At 33.1% G+C, this 18,158-nt stretch overlaps 2 protein-coding genes across 6 annotated transcripts; both read right to left on the minus strand.

The window, feature by feature from the left end:
- Window positions 1-101: 101 nt before the first annotated feature.
- Window positions 102-3,599, minus strand: LOC140838377 (protein PIN-LIKES 7-like). Of its 3 annotated transcripts, none has more exons than XM_073204624.1 (11): window positions 3,465-3,599; window positions 2,688-2,947; window positions 2,492-2,571; window positions 2,260-2,384; window positions 2,020-2,141; window positions 1,750-1,917; window positions 1,502-1,600; window positions 1,096-1,196; window positions 884-936; window positions 609-794; window positions 102-523 (listed from the first exon to the last, which is right to left on the minus strand). In XM_073204624.1, the coding sequence occupies exons 2-11, from the start codon at window positions 2,820-2,822 to the stop codon at window positions 399-401; spliced, it is 1,194 nt and encodes a 397-aa protein (XP_073060725.1). In that variant the 5' UTR covers window positions 2,823-2,947; window positions 3,465-3,599; the 3' UTR covers window positions 102-398. The 3 variants fall into 3 exon arrangements, with proteins under 3 accessions (XP_073060725.1, XP_073060726.1, XP_073060727.1); XM_073204625.1 differs by having other exon boundaries at window positions 2,688-2,951; window positions 3,465-3,566; XM_073204626.1 differs by having other exon boundaries at window positions 3,476-3,496.
- Window positions 3,600-6,269: 2,670 nt separating this feature from the next.
- On the minus strand, window positions 6,270-11,356 carry LOC140838378 (uncharacterized). Of its 3 annotated transcripts, none has more exons than XM_073204629.1 (6): window positions 11,095-11,356; window positions 10,164-10,290; window positions 9,797-9,876; window positions 7,835-9,487; window positions 7,568-7,736; window positions 6,270-7,247 (listed from the first exon to the last, which is right to left on the minus strand). In XM_073204629.1, exons 2-6 carry the CDS (start codon window positions 10,201-10,203, stop codon window positions 6,610-6,612), a joined length of 2,580 nt encoding a protein of 859 aa, XP_073060730.1. In that variant the 5' UTR covers window positions 10,204-10,290; window positions 11,095-11,356; the 3' UTR covers window positions 6,270-6,609. The 3 variants fall into 3 exon arrangements, with proteins under 3 accessions (XP_073060730.1, XP_073060728.1, XP_073060729.1); XM_073204627.1 differs by having other exon boundaries at window positions 6,271-7,247; window positions 10,164-10,316; XM_073204628.1 differs by having other exon boundaries at window positions 6,271-7,247; window positions 10,164-10,316; window positions 11,025-11,356.
- Window positions 11,357-18,158: the final 6,802 nt, after the last annotated feature.

The raw sequence follows: 18,158 nt of genomic DNA on the forward strand, positions 1-18,158 counted from the left end.
TAAATTGTTTTATTTACTTTTTAAAAGGGGGACCCTTATGACTTGAGGTCTCTGTGGACCTCAAGACCAAATTTATGAAATCAATCCTCTTCTCACTTAAAAAAAAAAACAATTAGTTAGCCCTTTCCCTCTTCTTATTTGAATATTCACCGTATCCTGATGTAGATATATCGACAATTGAAATTTTTTATACTGAACTTTTTCTAATGAGATTTGAAATATAAGAAGAATTGAAATTACATATTACCATTATGTTAGTATAATCATCACAGAGATTTGTTATGCATTGAATTGTATGTTTTTAGACCTTTTGTTTTATACCATCTGGCTGGGAAAAAATGAATATATCTACATAACCATACTGAATTTTTGAACTATCAAAATTTACAATTGGTGGTTTAAGTTAGTAACCACATGAAAACAGTGGACCATCCAGTGAGAGCAAGAGCTGCAACCAAGTATGTCCAAAGAAACAGGACCGAACACTCTGCTTGTGCTACATCGAATAGTTGTGTCATCGTACCTACATCACCACACACGTTCCGTTATTCCATCAGATTCCGGTTCTAGAACTAAAATTCAAAATTACACGTATGATTTGCACGTACCAATATTCATGGCTGGTGGAAGAACGAACTGAATCAATAGCACAAAGTGGAACAGAGGATCGGAAGGAAGAAATCCTAAATGTGAAGCTGCTTTTACAACTCCGATCCCAATGACAGGAAGTATTATGTATCTCACACAGATCACTGTAATTATAACTGATGGCTTCAATTTCGCCTTTCGCAATCCTGCATCAGTTTATCATTGTTCAGTGAATATTTCTTGAATTTTCTAATCTTTTCCACTGAGAAGAAATGACACACACACACATACATACCTTGTGTTAGGTTGCCTCCTAGTATGAGGGTGATGCTTGGAATGGTTCCATCCCTGCAAATCCATACAGCATAATAGACAGACAATTTGTTATCTTATAAATAATAATATTGAAATATTTCTTTCGAAATGACAAAGACCGGACAATCTACGTTAACTCGAACTTTAGATCTAGTTTAGTATTAGAAAGTTAAACATACATAATATACATACCCGAGTAATTTGATGGAATCTTGGATGACTCCGAGTGGTGCATTATCTCCGATAATCAGGTTTCGGAGCAATGTAACTCCGCCAAAAATGAGTCCAATTACCTGAACATCATTATTGTGACCAGCCTTACGTCGTGAAGGAAAAATCCGTTTTTAAAGGTTGCAAATACTCTCTTGTTATTTTTTATTATTATTACAACACACGTGGAGAGGGGAGATTGAACCCGAGGAGGGGAGCCAGCTAATCTGGCGAGGTGAGACCGCTAGACTACAAGCTCGGTCTCAAACGCTCTCTTATTACTATTTTAACCTCATACTCATTTATTATATATAAATATATATTCTTGTATGTATATCTACATATGTATGTATGTATACGTAGACATGCGAAAAAATTAAGTACTCACAGCAGCAACAACTGGAGGTGACAGAAGCTCCTCCCATATCTTATGGGAAATTCCCAGTATTTGATTCCACATTGTTGGATTATCCTTCGATTCAGTCTTCTGTATACATATATATAACAGAATATAAAAGCAAATACAGTTATAAAATCAATTAATAACAGAGATTTCCTTTTTCAAATTTAAATTTCAAAAGAATTTAATCTGGATATATATATATATATACTCCATGCATTAGAAAAGAGAAGTACGTGATGGGATCCATTGAGAAGAAGTGAATCCTCATTGCTAGCCTCCAAGTCCTTGTTTGGTTCCTCTGTGGACTCGCGATCGTCGACTATAAGCTGCATTGCTCTATATTTTACGCCGGCGCTTCGTATCAAATGGTATGCATAAGTCCATATGTAGAAAGCTCCCAACTGTACGTTTATCCAAATACAGAATTGTTAGACTACGCATTGTTAACTATAACGTTCCGATTTTTGCACATTAATTTTTGTTATACAGATTAATTTGCTCACCGCCATTGAAAAGGAGACATATGAGAGTCCAACTTTGGAGCAAACACTCTTCTCTCCAAATGGACTGCCACCCTCTTTGCATATTGCTGGGATTATTATCAGCAAAATGTTTCCCAAATTTCCTGATTAATTATCATTTGTCGATTATATAAAATCATAAAATGATGGCTACTTACGAAAAGTGGGGATGATTAATTTCATTAAAAAGAAAACAATATTATACAAGCAATTAATATTTACCTGCGGAACTCATGGCGATGACTAGGTTTTGTATATGTGGTTCTGGTTTAATTATTTTCACTGCTATCCATGCAAGGCCTCCTCCAACCAAGAAAGTTATCCCAATGTTGACAGGCATAAACCACCTATATATACATTTTTTACATTAAAAAAAAATTATATTAAATGGCATATATATAATATATATATATATATATATATTATATATATTGGAGTATAATTAAGCACGTACCATGTGATTATGTCCTGGAAGCTGACAGTCTGCGCTAGGCTCGTGAACACGAGCGATGGAGTGAAGACGAAGAACACAATCTGCAAATTTTTTTTGTGAAAAAATTGAATTCTCTTTTGTAATTAATTAATCAATCACCCGACTATATATTTAAAATGAAATTATTCAAGAAGATTATGGAAGGGCCTAGGGGTACTTTGTTCAAAGATATTCGAGCATCGGCTGAGAGAAGTTTGAGATAATCAGTAGCCATGCAAGCTCCCAATATGCTTATCAGAAGCACCTGTACTGCTGGCATCGATGCCACCTTCAACAGAGTCCAAAACCCCATTTCTTGATCTCTTTCTGTACTTGTAGATCCCTCTTTGTTGAACTTTCTTTTAATTTAACTTAGATTTGCTGTTGATTCTTAGGCCTCCAATATGAACAAGTATGACACAGCAAGAAAGCTTGATTCTGTCAGGAGGTAAAACGAAGAATATGATGTATAAAAGCCGAAAAATAACTTCAAGGAAGGGTTAATAATAAAAATGTCTTCCTTAAACATTTATCTATGTTCTTAAGGATGAGGGGTATTTTTCTTTTTTGAAAAAATCATTGCTGAGATATAAAAAGCTCGCACTACGCAGATTCCTATGGATGACAATGATCCAATGACATGACAAAAGAAAAGCAATATACATCCATGGCGTCTAGAGCGCAAAAGAAAACGATATATTCGGTTGACGAATTACAGTTACCCAAAAAATCGATATGCCTAACATGACTCATCTCCCAAATTCTCCCGTCGTAGAATCGATATTGAAACTAATCCAGTCGTATATTTTGTGATAAGAAATCTAAAAACAGAGAAGAAGAATTTGAAAACAACAGAAACGCAGTATATATCAAATGAAGAAGAAAAACTAGACGATTCTTTAATTCAAGAACACACACAGACACGTGTTTTAGAAATAAGATTCGAGAAAGAAACCTGTTGGCAACTGGGTATTGGATCCACGGTGCATGGCGGGGTATCTCACTGATCAACCTCGCGCTGATCATATTCTCTCTTTATATATGCGCTCATACACACACAAACACACTTACCATATACACACAGAAAATAACTGGCTTGATGCTAAGTCATAATTTTTTTTTATTCTCCAAAAAAGTTGCGTATCGTATGGTATTTTACGTCCCCCAAAAATGGAAAATAGAAGATGAGTTGGATGAGACGAGACGTGTGCTGACTCACTTGCATGAATGTAATCACATCTCTAATCATTCTTTAATTGTGATTAAACATGACCACTTGGCCTTTGAAAGCTGGCACTATTTATTGCCGACGTACGTAAATAAATTCTTTTATATTATAACAAAATTTAGTAGCAATATTTTTAATGTGATTTTAATGCAATCATATGAGTACGATCGAGTCATGCAGAAATTTGTTTGAGACGGTTTCACGTATCTTTTATTTAAGTCATCCATGAAAAATATTACTTTTTATTGTGAATATCAGTAGGGTTGACCCGTCTCACAGATAAGACTCGTGAGATCGTCTCATAAAAAAACCTACTCTAATTGAGATTTATTTCATTTTATTATAATGATATTGAAAATAAAATAAATTGACGTTTGGTATTTATCTTGAAAGATACATTTTTAGTAATTATATTACATACAATTGAACATGTATAAAAGAATGTATTTTATTCAAATTGATGACTAGTTGCCATCTATAATTAGACCAAATTGTTAGGACTAATCTGGTGCTTCGTGGGTTATTACGATAATATACGGAATTTTTATAATTAATTATTTATTTAAATATATCCTATTTATTTCCACTTGAAATTTAATTAAAATAAAAAAATCTATTGCTTGTAGCTCGATTGATCTTCTGTCCATGATGTCACATTTGGTTGGGTATCATCCCCATCGTTGATGATCCTGACTTTACTCTCCAACGACTCTCTTGTTCTTCCATTTTTTGTATATATATTTATATAAAAGTGATCTAAATAAAAAATTCGTCTCATAAAATTGATCAATAAAATCGTTTCATAAGAGTTTTTGTGTACATATACATATAATATCTGATTAAGTTTATCTTAAATGGTTGTGTGTTGAATTTGTGTTGCCTATTTTTGATCAACACGCGTGCACTTATATGCTTTGGATACTCTAGCCTCCGATCTTATCTGACAAGTGAGCTAGCAATGGGCATGTTCAAGTATAAAACCATTATTGTTCATTTGGACCCGATATTTTTGTACAAATAATTAATAAAATAAAGAGTGAGTATCATGTGAGACCGTCTATCGGATCATAATTCGTGAGACGGGTCAACCTTACTCATATTCACAATAAAAAGTAATACTCTTAGCATAAAAAGTAATACTTTTTCATAGATGACCCAAATAAGATATCCGTCTCACAAATACGACCCGTGAGATCGTCTCACACAAGTTTTTGCCTTGAATAAAATAACCAACCCGTCTGTCCTATTCAAATAAATACACAATTTTTTTTGTGAAACAGTCCCACAGATTCATTTTATGAGATATATGTTCAATCCGACCCGATTCATGGAAAAAATATCACTTTTTCATTTTAATTATGGTCGGATTGAGCCGTCTCACAAAAATAGATCTGCGATACCGTCTCACAATATACTCAAATGAATGAAATTCAATCTTTCTTGTAAGTTAATTCCAGCTTATATTGATGAATTAATTAATTTGAATAGAATGTTGATTTTAAAATGACATAAACCTTGGAGTATATTTCAAAGTTATCTTAAGTTATTATCGAATCATCTATTACATAAAAAAATAAAATCCAAGTAAACCAATGGGAGAAGGGTTCATGAAAAGTTCAATTTTCTCACAATGTTTGATATGAATCATATGATTGAGGTATCGTCAACACTGACGGGTAAGGGCCAGTTTGACACATTCTTCACCGTAGAATCCATTTTGCAAACAATTTGATGTACGCTTTTGAATATGTTAAAATAAAGTTCGTGCCATGCACGTTTATCTCAATTAAATAAATAAATATATATATATTTAAAATTCAATCTATAAAGTTTGTGTTATTAACAAATGATAATAAAAATAACATATATAGAACAATATGTATTGAAACAATTTTTTTAAACAAATGTTTATTTGTCTATGCATCATACATTAAGAAAAGTAACAAAAAAGTGAATAATTTAGATGGAGATGAAATGACACTTTTGAGTTATTCGTGATTACTTTTGATTAATTGTATGCATTAAATTCACAATTAGAATTTTATTTTAGACTTTTCTAGAAGTTTAATTAGAAAGAATATCAAAACTCTAATAAAATCATTGATAGTAATGAACTATAATAATAATAAAAAAAAAGACGTTCTAATTAGTTATTAAACGGTCACTCGCCAATTTAAATGAAATAATTGAATCTATTCCAATAATAAATGCACCATAGAAAAACAATCATTTTTTTTAAGATGAAGATAAAGGTCTGATTAAAGGATAATTAATGATATTGAATTAAGTTACAAATAATTTCTCAATTCAATTACAATTTTTTTCCACATATGTCTCCAACACATAAATATATTGACCAAAATATTTATGTTCTAGATTGTGATTTACACGTCAAAATGAATATGTAATGTTACTTTTTCTAATTCACAATTAAAAAACATCGTCCTTTATCTACAAAATTATTTGTTTTTCTTGAGACATGGAAGAGTTGCTACATGATGATGAAGATTTATTTCAGCAGAACTGATTTATAACGATCATCAAAAAGAGCATGTTTGGCAACATCTGCTCTGTTTCAAGAGCAAATCAAGTATGGTAACAATAAAAGTTATTGATACAAAAATGATGATGAATAAAGATGTGTAAAAGGGAAAAAAATAAAATGCCGGAAATATGTACTTCACATCAGCAATCCACACTGCATCTACTGTACAACACACGACGAGTACACACAAACTAGATCCTCTATCCATCAAGCTATTCTATATTTTCGCCCTGGTTAATGAGCATCGCTTGTAACAAACTTTTGTAGCTAAAACAAACCAATCTGCATAGAAAAAAGATGATCCAGAAATGGACATTTAAAAACTCCTCAAGAATTTGTCATCAAATATTCTTCAATCATTTCGTCGATCGTATCTTTAGTGATCTGAGATTCAATCTCTCTGCTGATAACATTTATATCATCATTCATCAAACAGGACCATGGGTTTGACTGCAAATCTCGGGCCAGCAGATTATCGAGAGAATAATATGATTCATCATCTGCAGGGTGCAAACTTTCTTGAATAATTTTCCATAAACAACACAGAAGCTTCTTTCCACGTGGAGCCTTGTGCAAAAATCCAGTAGCTTTTTCAACATACCTCGACACATTCAGAGGTTGCTTGAGTATAGTTGGGAGTACTTCGTTTAACAAATCAAGAATCATCTTGTGACTTAATTTTTCTCCATGATATTTTGTGCATATTTCCTTATCCTTAGTGGTTTGTCGTCTATAAGAATCCTCCACCTCTTCAAAGACTTGATAGCTGATAGACTTACCAAGTGGATCCCATTTAGACAAAGAACGACTGTGTGAACCATCATACAGATCTGCAGCCACGAGCAAATCTCTAACAAAGGCTTCATCTTGATCCTCTATATCTATTTCAACTTCCCTTGGTTGCTGATCGTTTATAGTCTCCTCTGGAAAAGAACCTTCAAGTTGATTCAGTCTTATTCGCAACTCTGTATGATCAAAAGTGAAAAGGAGAACGACAAATTTGGATAAGTCAATAAATGTAGATGATCGCACGTCATAGCATCAAATGTATTATGCAATGTATTTCATTTTTTTCTTACTGTAAAGCTGATTCTCGTGGTCAAAAGGTAATGGAGTTTCAAGAGAAATCGATTAGACATTTTATACTCGCGAAATTTCCAGTCCCAGTTAAACAAAAATTTCAACGGGCAACTATATTTTATAGTGAAATTTTTTGAACACCTTGTATCAAACAAAATATTGATTACCAAAATAGATAAGTGAATCAACAGTTCCATTTACCAACCATTCAAGTTTGAGTTTATTTCCTTGAATACTTGAGGCATCTCACTTTCTTCCAGCTGATGTACACCTGAAGATGGTGTTGTACTTAAAAAATCTGTTGGCCCCCAGCACTCTTCATGAATACTGCTGCACACAGATGCTGGGCTTGGTGGCACTTCAGTGAAATTTTCCTACAATAAATAACAGTAAAAAGATGTTTAGAAGATCAATGACTCGATTAGAAAAATGCATCTAGTATGTGGAAGGGAGACTCAAATAAGATCCTCACGCGTGTTTCGCAGAAATTCATCACCACAGTTGGTCCACTTGTGATGTCTTTTAATAAGTGGTTATTTTTTTGATGTGGTTCCGATATCGACTTAACTCTCCTGCGAAACAACCTCCCTCTGAGAGTCAAGCTGTATTTAAAGTTTGAAACCTTTTGCTTAATGTTGAACCTATCCTTTTTCTGTTTTTTGGTAGTTAACGAGGCTTTCTCAAAAACTTCATGCTTCCTCCTTATTTGAGCCCCAGTTAGTATATGGCGATCCTCGAGAAGGAGCTTCCCAAATGAAGTTCCTGATACTGGAGCAGACAAAGATCTAACCAGGTTTCGAGGAGACAGTTGTTTGTGCTGCAATCCACTATCATCAAGCTCCGGTCTGAAAGACACACTTTGAGTTTCTAGTTCATTAGAAAAACCATCAGAGTAGCTCATTTTATCACTACCCGATACTGATCTTTTAGATCTATCAGGGACAGACAAAGAAATTTCTTGACGTGTTTCTCCTTTCAGAACATTTGTCAGCCTCTCTGTCAAGAATCTTCTTGTGTCTCTATTAATGAACTCTGGAGAACCCGTTCCATTAAACTGAATTTCACTTCTGTAAGACCTTGTAGACTCCGACCGATGTAAATTCACCCCAAGTTCTTTTGTCACACCTTCTCTGACTTGTTGAGCTATACGCTGAGCTATTTGTTTTGGTTCCGAAGGCTTTCCCCAATAAGGAGTCTCGACTTCTCCTCCTCTAGCAGTAGTTCTCTTTTTAGAACTTTTACCTTGAAGTTCATTCTTCAGTCTTTCTTTCACCTCTTCAAGGAAATCTTCTATGCTACCTCTCTCTTCTGAAGTGCTAGGCGTATTGTTCCATGAATCTTCAAAAAGACCCAATCTTCCAGGAGCGGGCTGTAAAATAACAATCTTGGTGGGAGCTGAAACCATATCAGGTGAGAGATCAGAATTCATCATTTGAGAAGCACAAATTTTAGTTTGAGACATTGTGTTTGAATATAGAGATTCCTTCTCTTCAGCTGGATAATATTTGCTTTTCATTTTGCAGTTCTGCAAAGCAAGTGTTTCATGTGGCCCTGCTAGAACCGCAAGATCCTTGGGTTCTTTCGATCTATCACTAGTCTCAATTCTTTTAGAATTAGCATAACAATGAGTCTTTTCTCTGTTGAGGTCTGCTCGTGCAATTAACTGTGCTGCATCGCTGCTGTATTCTACAACCTTAGAACATTCCCTAAATCTTGCAGCTTGCCAAGCTTCAAACTCTTTCTTAAACCTCTGCAGTTCTTCTTCTTGAGGATGTTCTCGAGGCTTTGGCTTGTTCAATTTTACACGAGTGCCGCACGTGTCAGAATAGCTGTCAATATGATGGTTAAAGGAACCGAATTCCAGCTGCTGAGAGGGATTTGAGGCGGGAAGAACATGAGGAACCGAGCCCTTTTCCAAAGTTCTATTTTTTACTTCAACCACGTGTAGCGCAGCTTTTGAATCAAAGGGCAACATATCAACTCCCATTAGACGAGCCACTATGCTAGGTGATTTTTTTTTCATTTTTGGTTTTTCAGCAATCTCCTCGCTGATCAACTTTTTTATTGGCGCCTCTGAGGGATGGCAGCTCTTGTCAGATGACCCCTTTGTAACTTTATAAGCATACTGAACAAATGCAGCAAAGCAATAGAATGTTATTCACATAAAAAACAGAAACAAGTATCTTCATATTGTTTTGTGGTTTTGAAAAGATCTTTAGACCCAAGCTTTGTCAATTGGAACTAGAATAGAACATCCAAGAAAACAAGAGTGAGATCCATCGTGCTGTGCCAAAGAAACGGTGAGACCACAACAGCTAACAAACAACACTGACAGAATACAGGAATCAAATAAAATGCACACAAACTATGAAATGAGAGAAATAAAAAAGAAAAAATTATATGGAAAAAACCAGCGCAAGGCGATGACTCATACAGGTATGTTATCCTTAGCAGCACATACGCCATAGGATGTCTCCACTGGAAGTTCCAAACTGTTTCGTGGTGCCTCCAAGCCTGAAAAGCACAAAGAAAAAGAGTTCTTTTCTGACCACTGAGCTTATTGAAACAGTTTAGCTTTCTATTTTCTTTCAGTTTCAAGTGGCTAGTAAACATATTATTGCGATAGTTAATATAATTCAAATTACACAGCCTGCAGTATTTTTTCGAAACATAATCACTACTCATGGATCAAAGAAACAAAATCACTTCTAGACGTACTGATTCCATGAGCATATGGGAAGCTTCTTTTGAAAAATATCACGAATGTCAGAGCGATGGAACAAGAACAGGTACACACTTACCCCCAACATGTCTCTGATGTGAAACAACTTTTCTTGCCATGGAGTCTTGTCAATGCCAATAAAATGGAAAAAAACAACTGTTCTCCAATATGTATGTGACTCTACATCCTCCAAAGGAAACTAAATGCTTTATTGTGGAAAGATGATCCAATCCTATAGAAACAGGAAAAGCAGCGTTATGAGATAAACACAGACAGTGGTTTCACCAAAAAGAAATATATTAATATACATAATAGGGTCACTAAATTGTCCAAGATTGAAATTCGCTTTCCATAATTCCTTAAGCATAGTAACTTGCAGCAAATTTCTAAGGCAGCAATATTTCTGAGTAAGACACGGGCCAGCAACAGCAAATTGGTCTAAATCGAGATTGTATAAATGGTTGATTACACTGTTCACAGATGGAACAAAGAATCATAAGGATGTATATATTGATTACAGTAGTGACTATTTGAGCTAATTTTCAACTTCAGAAATGATTGAAAAAGGACATTCTTGGTTCATAAAAAAAGAACATTCTCCTGGAAGAGGGATTTTTCTCTAGTTAAAGGCAACAGTGTAGTAAAGAAAACTTTCCCAACAACAAAAAAAACCTCTCTCTAAAAAAAAACAAATACAGAAAAGGGTAAATGCAAGATCATAGAGATATAAACTTCAGCTCCCAGAAATATCTTTTCATCACCGCACATTTCATTAGTGATGATCACATATCTAACCTGAAAAATGGTACAATAAAACAAAAATTCAAGAACCCAAGATCCCGTCTAACATGACAAATAAAACTATAAACATGTCATCAGTGATCAATAATCCTTCATCATGAACAACCCAGTACTGCCCAAGAATCCAAACGCACTCCACTCATCAAGAGAATGGAAGCATAATAAATGCATCCCAAATTTTTCACAAAAGAAAGCCATATGATCCATACCAATTGAACATTAATGATTCTGGACTCCGCATTAACAGCTCAAAAATGCGAACTTCACAAGAAAACAAATCTTAACCGCCAGAACTTAAACACGAAACAAAGCTACCGTTTTTTGTACACTCAGAGAAGAAATGGTAGCTAGCTTTGAGGAGAAAATGGTATGGTAAAATCAATATATAATTGCTCTTGACCAAAAGAAGAATAAGGTGATGACATCCATTGCTGTAAATCACGCAAGCAGAAACCCAAAAGCCACCTCTCTCTCCCCGCTGTTTTCTTTTAATTTAATTAATTTTAAACATGAATTAATTAGTTGGTTAAGAGAGACTTGCTTTTTCACAATTTTTTATTTTTATTTTGTCTAAAATAATTTTTTAAAATTCAATATGACATAATATATTTTGAGTTTTGACTCATCAATTCAAAATATGGAAAATCTATCGTCTTTCATCTTACTTATGAAAAATTATACTTTTTATAACAACAATAATACTTTTCACTTTAAATATAAATAAAGTCTACATTTGTAATACATTCTAACAAGAGACATATCTTCAAATTCTATGTAATATAATTAATACTTACCGTCGACTAAATTCCAAGAAAAGATTGAATATAATATATGTAATAGTCTTAATGATATTATTTTCTTGATATATCTAATAATTATTATTTCCCAAAAAAAATTTAAAATATAGAATTAAGCATGAACACTACGTATTTAGGTAAAAATTTGTGTGAGACGGTCTCACGGGTCCAAGGGTTGATAATTGAATGTGCCTGTTTTGTCTATCGTTTTTATTGCCAAATATATGGATATTATTAAAAAGATAACTAGCAAAAATAAAATTGTTTGATTTTATTTTATTTAAAGAAAAACAAAATCACTCGAGTGTATTTTTTAAATATTTGAAATGATTATTTTTCAAAAAATTAGTTTGATCAAGATTGGTTTTTTCAAAATTTTCCTATTAAAAAACAAATCTTGATGGAAATTAAAACAATCCAATTTGTAGTCTCACAAACCCTTTTCATAAATCTCACAATTTGATATTTAAAAAAGAAAATGTTATACAACGGATGTTACAAATTGGATTACAAAATCCTCATCGATTATCTTGATTTTGATGACGTAACTTCGCCAAAATTAATGTCAAATGATGTACTGTTCTTTTTTTTTTTTTTTTTTGAGCAAATCAGATCGTGAATGGTTTGCTTAGATCTTTGTAATATCTCTACAACTATTATGCAATAAACATTATCACTATATTACATTAATAAAAAAAAATACAATTTAGTTTTGGAACAAACGAATCAACTGCTTTGTTTTTTGATGCTAAATAAAATATAATATTTTCGATCAAACAAGGATCGAGTAAATGTCCGCCAAGAACATTTACAACTTTCTTATGAGACGATTTTGAATGTTTTTTATTCGTTATATCAGTTAATCATATTCATATTTACAATAAAAGTAATAATTTTGATACAAAAAATAAATTTTTTATATAGATAACTAAATAGAACATTTGACTCGTGAAATTGATATATGAGACCGTCTCAAAATATATTTTTTATCAAAAAATGAGATTGTTGTACGCCATTTGGCTCAAATTTCAATCTAAACAGAGAATGAACAAATGAATGTCAATGTCAACGAATTCTCCACAGTGCATCCAATCATCCGGCTTTATGGGATAATCACCTCAATTTCAGAGCAACCAAGTTTCTATATATACGGGTAATTGACTTTCAATCTCCAGTCGTCGATTTTTTTTGTGTTCAGTCTCTGAGTACTTTTTTAGTACCACATTTCCACATGAAGTGTACCACATTTTGTATGACATAGTACCACAATTTTGTAGGTAGGGAGTGAACCCAAAGAAATGTTTTGATTGGGGATTTTTCACCAAAATCCCATATATATATATATATATATGTATATATATATATGAAATGATACATTTATAATATTTGATGGAAATTAAAATGAATAAATGAAAATTTTATTCATACGATTGTTATTGAACACATTAAATAATAAAATTCACAAAAAAAAAAAGTTGATTGCCAATGGTTTTGCTAATTAAAGACGACTTTCATGGAAATCGTTTGTCAATTTTCCGTTGTTAAATACTTTTTATTAAAAAATCAAATGTTTAAATAAAAATAATGATATTTACAATTTCTATATTTTTATTTTAATCATTAATAGTTATTTATATAAAAATATATTTTTTACTAAATAAATATATATCAAATTAGCGATGGCTTTATAAATTCGTCGCTAATCAAAAAAGAGTGGGTCTCATGTGAGACCGTCTCACGGATCTTAATCTGTTAGACGGGTCAACCCTACCCATATTCACAATAAAAAGTAATAATGTTAGCACAAAAAGTAATACTTTTTCATGGATGACACAAATAAGAGATCAGTCTTACAAATATGATCTGTAAGACTGTTTCACACAAGTTTTTTCCATCAAAAAAAGTGACGAATAGGGTGTTGATGATGAGAAATTGGCCATGAATTTAGTGTTGGAATGGTTTGATGTGATTGGAAAAATAATAAATAATTCATGTACATGTAAAAGAATCTCAGATCATGTGGGTTTAGATTTATTAGATGTAAATATTAAATATTATATTCCAAACCCTACCATTTAATAATTATCAATATACATATTTTGACCCGAACATTTATTTAAAAACAGTAAAAAAAAAACTATTATAATACTGTAATTAATTAATCCTCAATCAAATTTCACATACGTGCATGCAACGATGCAAGTCAGTTTCACGAAACGATGATACAAATTTCATACCCTATTCAAAATACAACATCAAAGGCACCAATCAATCAATTTCGTCGCTAGGAAGGTAAGATTTAATGGTCATTATATCAGAGTATTAGATGTTCAGCGAATCAACCTATGACTTGAGTTTTTATTAAATTTAATGTAAAACGATCTTTATTTTAATGATATTTTTTGTTACAGATTTAAGTCAATACTTTATTCATTCTTGTAGGTTGAGCCTAAATAATTTGATATATATTATATATATATATATATATATATAATATATATATATATATATATATATATATATATATGAGGCCATGGGTGGGGATATGTGTTAGAGTAAGCGGGGTTTGGTGTTTTGTATGATTGTAAAATAATAAATTAAAGGAACTTTAGGGTGATGGAATAAAATGTGGTACTTGTTAGGAGCTAGTTGCTTTGGGGTGGGGCTTTTGTTAGGTTGTAAAGGAAACCTTATCAAATGATGTCGGAAGCGTGTACCATGTGCATGGTCCTTAAACAATGAGTTTTCTCAAAGAATCTATTTGTGTTGTAAACTAGGCAAGCCATCATCAAAGTGGAATATATTTTAAGTTTTTCCCTTGTTTGTGCTCTTTTTGGACATATAAATTAGATATCCTTTATGTTGAGATCACGTCATTTTTTCATTTGATGCAATGTCTTTGCAATCGTGAAAAAATGAAGCTGTAATAATTCTCTGGATAACATATGCATGATAATAGCCCCTGGATGATTTTTCAATTGCGCAACTGTGACAGATAAGAGGCAAACCTCAAGTAGGAAGCTGTAATTCTCTTGCAACCAACAATCAGCTTTAATGTATGATTCATACAATTTATTTATGAACTTGCATAAATTTAAGGTGGGGATAAAGTTTGAAACTCCTGTTCCATATTTTATGGAAAATATAAGTTATGTTGATGATCATGAAGTCCTACACGAAAATGAGAATACGAGGACTTGATCACGTCAATGTAGTAAGTCCAGCAAATATTGGTCTCACGTGCAGGTAATTTGAGATAATAAATATGAAAATAAAAAATAAATTGGATACTGAGTTTTGTGTGCAAAACCCTTAAAAATTATTAGGGTAAAAACCACGGGCAAGATGAAAATAATTCTTCTATAATATTTTATGGTATACAATTAACTCACTGTGTTTCCAAATAAAACGCATACTCTCTTAATACAGGAGAACAAACACATCAAAAATATTATAGAACTAAGCACTCAGATATTATAAGATGAGAGAAAACTCGAAAAAGTGATGATTTGAAATGAGAGAATGAGGCACATATTTATAGTAGCATTTTCACGCGTTTCATAATTAATTAAACACATTCCTTCATCTTTTCAACATCTGTCAACCTTATTAATTGCATCTTCCAACCTTTGCATTTATTGGCTGACTATTTCTTCCACTTGGAGATTTGATTGAGAATCAAACACATCTTTTCAAAATCTTATCATTCTCTGCTGCTTACGTTATCGCTAGGCCACTTGAGGATCTACATTACTCAAACTTACATGTGTTCACTAGTTTAGTCAAAACATCAGCTATGATATCATTTGTATGGATCTTCTGCATATCCACACTTCTTTATTTTAGTAATTCTCGCACAAAGTGAAATTGAACTCTAATGTGTTTCGTCCTGGAATGAAATGCTGGATTTTTGCGATGTGTAAGACACTTTGATTGTCACAAAACAAAATAACATTATCTTGTCTGTGCTCGATCTCCTCTAATAATTTTTTAATCCATGTTCCCTCCTTGCAAGCTTGAGTAGCCGCCATGTATTCTGCCGCCGTTGTAGATAACGCCACAACTGTTTGCAGTTTTGAAACTCAGCTTGCTGCTCCCCCTGCAAGTGTAAACACATAACCAGTAGTGGATTTCCTCTTATTAGGATCACCTCTGAATCGACATAACTCCTGAGTGTAAAATCTGATCCTCCATAACATAATGCAGCATTTTGAGGTACATTTAATGTATCTAAGGATCCTCTTGAGAGTGCTCCAATGATTTCGACCAGGATTCGCCATATACCGACTAATTTTCGCCACTGCTTGAGCAATATCCGGTCTTGTACAGATCATGACGAACATCAAACTTTCGACTGCGAACAACTTCATCCTCTCGACTTCGCTGCTAGAACACATCTCAGAGAATAATTTGAAATTAACAGGAAGATATGTCGATATTGGATTTCTACCTTGCATGTTGAAGCGTCGCAAGATTTGCTTTAAATAATTTTTCTAGGTAAACCAAATATTTATGTTACTTCTGTCTCGGTGAACTTGCATCCCTAGAATCAAGTTTGCTAGTCTCAATTCCTTCATATCAAATTCTCTGGCCAACTGTGCCTTCAATTCTTATACCTGATCTTTGTTGGGGTCTGCTACCAACATGTCGTCCACATAAAACAACAAAATGATAAAATCATCACCAGATCTCTTGAAATACGTACAAGGGTCTGTACTCATTTTGTTGTATCCAAAACTCATGATATAGGAATCAAATCTCTTGTACCAACACTTTGGCGCCTATTTGAGACTGTACAGAGATTTATTCAACAATGCAAACCAAGCTCCCTTTGCTTTTTTCTGCAAAACTTCTGGCTGGAGCATATATATTTCTTCTTCAAGATGTCCATAAAGAAATATTGTTATCACATCTAGCTGTTCTAGATTTAGGTCAAACACCGCACATAATGCCAAAGCTACTCTGATTGTTGCAAGTCGAACCACATGAGAAAATATCTTAATGAAATCAACGTCTTCTTTCTGATCATGTAATTTTACCACCAATCTAGCATGATACTGCTCCACTTAGTTATTGACATCACGCTTGATCTTATAGACCCATCTGTTACCAATGGTTTCCTCCTTCGTGGTAGTGTAACAAGATCTCAAGTTTTATTCTTATCTAATGTCATAAACTCTTCTTGTATTGCTACCATCCACAAGAATACATCTTAGCTTTGAGTAGCATTCGATTAATTGCATTCGAATAATCCAAGAATAAAGCCCACAAGCACCGATTATTCTTGTCTAAAAAAAACAAGAACCGTTGATAATTTTGCATTTTAATTTTAAGTGGAGGAAAACACTTCGTAAAACGAAAGCAAAACTCGATGTTTGTTTGGATAAGAACGAAGGGGCATAAATGCTCTTAACTGGACATGGTTTGGAATTTTCAATAATTACGAGACAGTTGCTTTATTCTTGAATCAGTCCCGAAACGTCCATCTACTTGGGAGTGTCAATTCCCATGAATTGGGACTTGAGAAGACCACAGTCTTTCAAGTCTTCATCTTCTAATTAAATTATACATCATTTTGCTATATATATATATATATATATATATATATGTGTGTGTGTGTGTGTGTGTGTGTGTGTGTGTGATGATCTATGTTTTTTGAATGCGACTTTAGTACATGTCTGAACCAAAGAATGCTCATCACAATAATGTGATCCAAATTACTTACCATCCTAGTTCTCCGAATGCATTATCCCAATAGAGATGCCGGGAAAAAAAAAGAAAACAGGTCCGAATTAGTGGGAACGATTTACTTTAAACTCAAATATCAAACTTCGCTCGAGATCAAATTATATTCAAATTTTATAAAAAAAAATCCATGGAGCTTGATACCTTTTTCATTGATAATCAACAACCTTATGTGCAAATAGTGAAAACAAAAACTTGTGTGAGACGGTCTCACGGGTCATATTTGTGAGACGGATCTCTTATTTGGGTCATCCATGAAAAAGTATTATCTTTTATGCTAAAAGTATTACTTTTTATTGTGAATATGGATAGGGTTGACCCGTCTCACGGATTCAGATCCGTGATACGGTCTCACATGAGACCTACTCAATAGTGAAATGGTAATATGAGTATAACCAGTTTTTTAAAGTGTTTTTATTGGAAAAAAAATGAATTGGTTTAGACATTTGGATAAATGTTGAAAAAATGTTTTTTATAGCTAAATATGGATACATATATTTTATTTAAACAACATAATTATTTTTATTCTACAACCTAATTACAAAAATAAATCGGGCAAATGCAAGCCCTGTTAGATTTTTAATCAAGGCCGATGGGTTGATTATTAAGGAGAAAAAAAGTTTTGTTCGTGCTACTCACTAAAAACATGACTTATGTGCTGGATAGATGAACATGATTTATCCTTAAATACATGTATCATGTGCTGAGTAGATGATAACACTATCGATATC

This window comes from Primulina eburnea, chromosome 8 (genome assembly GCF_022965805.1).
Source record: "Primulina eburnea isolate SZY01 chromosome 8, ASM2296580v1, whole genome shotgun sequence".
Classification (NCBI taxonomy): domain Eukaryota; kingdom Viridiplantae; phylum Streptophyta; class Magnoliopsida; order Lamiales; family Gesneriaceae; genus Primulina; species Primulina eburnea.